At 35.0% G+C, this 5917-nt stretch overlaps 1 protein-coding gene across 2 annotated transcripts; it reads left to right on the top strand.

Moving 5' to 3' along the window:
• Positions 1 to 884: 884 nt before the first annotated feature.
• LOC107815509 (putative purine permease 11) lies at positions 885 to 4551 on the top strand. 2 transcript variants are annotated; one of them, XM_075257405.1, is made up of 2 exons: positions 885 to 1129; positions 2479 to 4551. In XM_075257405.1, exons 1-2 carry the CDS (start codon positions 1123 to 1125, stop codon positions 3576 to 3578), a joined length of 1107 nt encoding a protein of 368 aa, XP_075113506.1. In that variant the 5' UTR covers positions 885 to 1122; the 3' UTR covers positions 3579 to 4551. The 2 variants fall into 2 exon arrangements, with proteins under 2 accessions (XP_075113506.1, XP_016496579.1); XM_016641093.2 differs by having other exon boundaries at positions 990 to 1129; positions 2482 to 4551.
• Positions 4552 to 5917: the final 1366 nt, after the last annotated feature.

The raw sequence follows: 5917 nt of genomic DNA, 5'->3' as shown, positions 1-5917 counted from the left end.
GTATCCCGGTTCAAAATGTGCATCACTAACGCCTACTAAGTCTACAACATTTGATTCCCTACATAAAACTCTAAATTAAAGATAGAACAATTTATGCGTTAATAATATTTGCATAACTTGTGTAAGAATTCGTGCTTGTTTTATGTGTGATAGCATGTGAAAATTGAAATCAATCCGTGTGTTACTGTTAGCAAAGCACCTCAAATTACATTAATACTTTTAAATAATAGCTTCTTGTACTGTATGGACTATGTAGTAGTAAGAATTCTTGATTAATTTTTACTATGTTTTATATGATTCGGAGTTTTTCTTTTTTCTGTGCGTGTGTATACATACATATACACACTAATTAGTGACACTTCACGTTAACTTTAGTGTCATAATTATTATTATTCACCACATAATTCAGTCTTATTATTTATTGTCGTCATTATACAGTAATTTTTTATAATAAGTTTTGTATAACTAGTCTTTGCACCAAACATCAAGCCTTATATTACTCAACCAAATAAATCGAGTCTAAATCCAAATTCACAAACATTACGCAACACGAAACCTTCCTGCGATTAAGCCTTTTTCATTTTGTTGGTGAATCTAATCGCATTTATCCAATCCAATTAAGAGGTACTCCACTAACTTTTCTGCAAGTCAAACATCTATGTAGTACACAAATGAGAAAACTATGATGTTCTCATTTATTCCTCACGGGTCTGTCAAATACTTGTCTCCACGTGTCATCTTCTCATTGATCATAACCCAGGCACATCAATTTCACTTATGTCCAGCTCAGCTTTCTTTTTCCCCTTCATGGTCATCTTGATGACCCTTCGAAATATGCCTTCAATTTCCAACGTTCTTTTCCATTTTCTTTTTTCTTTTTTAACAATATTTTTTTACGTAATATTTAGGGGGTAAGTAGGTTGGGTTATGCTTTGGGGGGGGGGGGGGGGTTGGGGTAGGGGGGGGGGGGGGGTGTAATTTCCGAAGACCCTCCATCCAAAAGTTTTCCCTTTAAATTTGCAACAATCAAATATTTGTAAATTATTGAAGTTCCGTTCTTCTCTCTGACTTAAGGCTGCTGAGCTGTGGCCGTTTGGCCAAATTTCGTCCTTCTTTTCCACCATGACAGGTCCTCTCTTTCTCCTTTTTCTGCGTGTTCACATAAATTTTTAATCATATTTGTTTATACTTTGTGGGTTTTTTGTTTGTTTATGGTCAATTGGTTGTTTCAATTTGAACAAGGGATTATTAGGTCTCTGTGACTTGACTTTTTCTGTTTCTTTCTGATCACTCTGTTGTTGGGTTATTAGTATTGTGGGTTGTGTTGTGATAAGGGGATCGTAAGGGCCCCACGGCCTAGCTCAAGTGCCAAAAGGGGTGGATTTGTGTCTTAGGTCACGGTTCAAGCCCCACACAATGCAAATCAAAGCCTGGTATTTAAGAAGTGGAGAAGGGTAGAGGGGCGGGCCATTATCCACCGAGTTTCGAAGGCTGCGGTTGGTCCAAAAGATCGGCCCCAGACGGATTTCTCGGTCATAAAAAAAAGGGATCGTAAGGATTCATATAACTTTTGTTACCCTAATTATGAATAAAGAATTGATATCCAGTACTTCTCATTTAGTATCATCCATTAATTTGATAAAAATCTTATCTTTTTCTTGGTCCAAAAAGTAAATTAAGAAGGGAAAATGATAAAATGTTTTTTCCTTCGTTTTGTCAAGTATGAGTGTAATTTTTTCATTTTCAGCTCTGAGCTGTTGTTGTATCATATACTTCAGGTCGCTGTGGGGTAAGCTCTATTTTCTTTCTCTTTAGATAGTGAAGAGTTAAAATTTAGCACCTTTTTCATAACTGCACTAGGATGTTTCTAGTGCCAATGAAAAGCTTGTATCCTTTCTCTAGATTTTAATCCAATGATCCATATTAGTCCACGAAGTCATCACATTTGAGCACCAGGGATGGAGCTAGAGTATCATGTACGGGTTCGGATGAACCCAATAACTTTAGCTTAGACATAGTACTTGTATAAGGAAATTTATTGAATATGTATACATATTTAGTTGCGAACCCAATTACTAGGACGGGCTATGGGTTCAACGGCAAGTTCAAAGCCCATAAACTTTAAATTCTAGAATGAGCACCCCTGAGAAATTTAGAAGAGGTTGGATTGCTTCTATTTGGTAATGGGACATAATAGTAGTTGTTATTCTTCGATTACTTCTCAATTGTTCCTGAATAACTGCTTGTGCTTGTTAGAAGAATATGTGGATACAAAGTGACTATGAATTTGAGGTATATTTCTGTTGCACCAGACATGGGATGTTAGGGAGAGAGGACAATTGACTACTTGCAATCAGTGGCTATTCTCGGAGTTCCATCTATGACCTCTCTTGCATTTTGTCTTTGATTATTGATCAGTTGTGTTCTTTGTATTTGGTGATACCACTCTCATTATGTCCTCGATTTTTGTTCTAACAGCAGATAATCAGCAACCAATTTTGGGAAAAGATGGCGCCTCAAACGGGCAGCATCCGCTTGCGAAACTGAACCGTCTTCACTTTTGGCTTCTATTGGCACTCAACATTATTTTCTTGCTTGCTGGTCAAGCTGCTGCTGTTATTTTGGGGAGATTTTACTATGACAAGGGTGGTAACAGTAAATGGATGGCCACTCTCGTCCAAACAGCTGCTTTTCCTGTTCTTTTCATTCCTTACCTTTTCATTACTTCTCCTCAAAATGATTCAGAAGGCTCCAATCGAGCTTCTTTCATCACAGTTAGCGTAGTCTATTTCGTAATTGGTGCAATGGTTGCAGGAGATAACATGCTATATTCCATCGGACTATTGTATCTCTCTGCTTCTACGTATTCCCTTATTTGTGCAACGCAATTGATTTTCAGCGCAGTCCTTTCTTTCTTCCTAAATGGTCAAAAGTTCACAGCATTAATCATGAATTCTGTGGTCGTGCTTTCTTTATCTACTGCTCTTCTTGCTGTTAACGATGATACTGATAAGCCTTCAGGCGTAACTAAGTGGAAATATGTCATTGGATTTCTTGCTACTCTTGGCGCTTCCGCTATGTACGCTCTCTTGCTTTCCCTTATGCAGCTTTCATTCCAAAAGGTTCTAAAGAAAGAAACATTTTCTGTGGTTCTGGAGATGCAAATTTACACAGCACTTGTAGCCACTGGTGTCTCTATTGTGGGTCTCTTTGCTAGTGGAGAATGGAAGACTTTGCAGGGAGAAATGGGTAGTTTTACTGCTGGAAAACTTTCATATGTGATGACTCTGGTTTGGACAGCTATAGCTTGGCAGATTTGCTCAGTCGGGGTTGTAGGTTTGGTTTTCGTGGTGTCCTCATTGTTCTCTAATGTTATTAGTACACTTTCCTTGGCGATCACCCCTATTGCTGCTGTCGTAATCCTCCATGACAAGATGAATGGTGTGAAAATAATCGCTATGCTGATGGCAATTTGGGGCTTCGGGACTTACTTATACCAGAATTACGTCGATGATCTTAAGGCAAGGAAAGCACCAAGCGCCGTTGATGATGCTCCAACCGAGTCAAGATCTTGCTGAAGTCTTAAGCCCAGGCAAGTGCATAGGCTATAGTTTTAAGAATTGTTAAGAGTTTTTGGAGCTCAAAGCTAAAAATTTTTTAGATACTTGTTTGTAGTTAGAAATTTTGCTCTATTAGAATTATCATTTACAAATGCCTGTTTAATAGAATGGCAAATTTAGTAGCAAACTTCTGATTTTCATGTCATTAATAACAATGAACAGTTTAGTGGCTGAAGAGGTTTGATTAACATTATTTAGATGTAAGGTCTAGGATTCAAAAGTCCCTGTAATAAATTTGTATATGATATTCGTGATAGAACATAACAGAAGTACAAAAAAGAGGGGGGGAATTTCAGAAGTAGCGGCAAGGTTTTTGTATCCAAGCAAGCTATATATGAATCAAGCTTACAATAATTGTAAAAAATTAGACTCTTTAGTCCATTCAGAGTAGTAATGGGAGAGAATTTGTTTAGGGTAACTACTGGCTATGTCCATTTATAAGTAGTTTATAACAAAAATTGGTCAATTCATAAAATATTATTAATATTACCCAAATATTATCAATATTAGCCAATTAGCTATTTGTAGCAAAAAAAAGGGTCATATTTTTGCTTTCTTTTGAGTAGGTATTTATTAGAATAGACTGGGTACATTTTATGGAGCTTGAATCTCAGTTTTGAGATGATTTGGTGGAGTTTTGAGGTGGTTTGAATTAAAAATTCGAAGTAGAAGATGAAGATGAAAAAAATGATATGTGTATCACACTGTGTAGCATTTGGGTATCACATATGCATATGTATCAAATGTGTATCACATGTATATCCATGTATACATGTGTGAGATACATGCGTGATACATGTTTGAACTCGATTTTAATTATGAATTTTGATACCAAATCACCTTCAATCTTCCTCAAATTTTGTATATTAACTCATCTATATGTTTTCAATGAATTCAATCATACCCATTAAAAATTCTTCTTTTTTGCTTAGATTTTTGGAATCTTGTATATATATTTTTTTATATGAAATTTTCTTTCCGCCTTGCATCTAATGTTGCCGATCATGCTAAAAAATATGGAAGGAGATCTTTGCATGTGATTCTTGGAGAGAAAGAACCTTACTTATTTGGTTTTCAATTTTTATATGTGTTTGGCTAGTTTTGGTAAGTCTATAATTAATGGCTAGAGGTTGGTAAATTGGAACTCATTTGGGACATTTACTTAGGATTCCCTAATCCATGTTCTTTTAGTAAAAAACGGAATGGAAAATGACAATGAGTCACCCGATGGAAAATAAGCACCAAGAAGAAGAAAAAAAAAATGTATCAAAGTTGAAATTCATTTTGTTTTCTAATCTAAATTAGATTTTCCATTTTTATTGTACGAAATGCAGCACAAAGTAAAGCAATTAATTTGGACTGAATCTCTTGAAAATGCATTTTAGATTGCCGTGGTGTTATTGATCACTCATCGTTATATTCGAGAATTTTTGTTTCCTGCTGAGATATTCCCTTTTTACTCCATTGGAGCATTTTATTTTAGTTATAAAAAGAAAAACAACAAATATATAGGAATATATTCCAAATTGATACGTCTTTCTCAATTTGGATAACTTTTGATATAATTTCCTTTTCAATCGGAACAAACCAATAAAATTATTAAGATTATTACTACTCTTGTACAACGTGATCACTAATCAGACACGTATGATTCGTTACGAAATTTACAAGAATTATCGACACTTGAATTGGAGAATAGAGTCATCAGAAATTAGTCTCTATAAATGCTACTATCATCCATTTATGATATAACTTCCTTTCTACTTTACTACTAGCTTTTAAGCGTACTATCATCTAATTGTTCCTCAATCTTGTATTCGGTTCTGTTTTGGATGGTAGCCAAACCCGATTGAAGTAACATTAAGGGCTCGTTTACATCAAAATGTTGAACAACAATACAATATCTGGCTCCCTACATAATTTGTGCATTACACATACAACATTCATTTACCACGTTTATTAATCACTATAATAATTTTAATATAACTTATAAGGTAATTTATATATTATTTTATGTATATTATCAGTATTTGGATGGCCGCGAATGTCCCACAACTCAATTATCCAGTAAACTATTAGAGCTTATGGTCTTAAGTTTCAATCCAATTCCAACAAAGCACTTCTCGGCACATCATCGGTACAGTACTAAAAACGGCAAAACATCCTCAAAGTAAACTCTTAATGTAGTAAACATAAATACATTTCTCTAGTAAAAACAAGAATTATCTTAGCATTATAGCATAGAAAAGTTCTTAATAATTTTTAACCTATAATTGGTACGTATTTATAAAACTAAT

Source organism: Nicotiana tabacum, chromosome 7, assembly GCF_000715075.1.
Source record: "Nicotiana tabacum cultivar K326 chromosome 7, ASM71507v2, whole genome shotgun sequence".
NCBI classification, from domain to species: domain Eukaryota; kingdom Viridiplantae; phylum Streptophyta; class Magnoliopsida; order Solanales; family Solanaceae; genus Nicotiana; species Nicotiana tabacum.
This window is presented reverse-complemented; position numbering and strand designations above follow the sequence as displayed.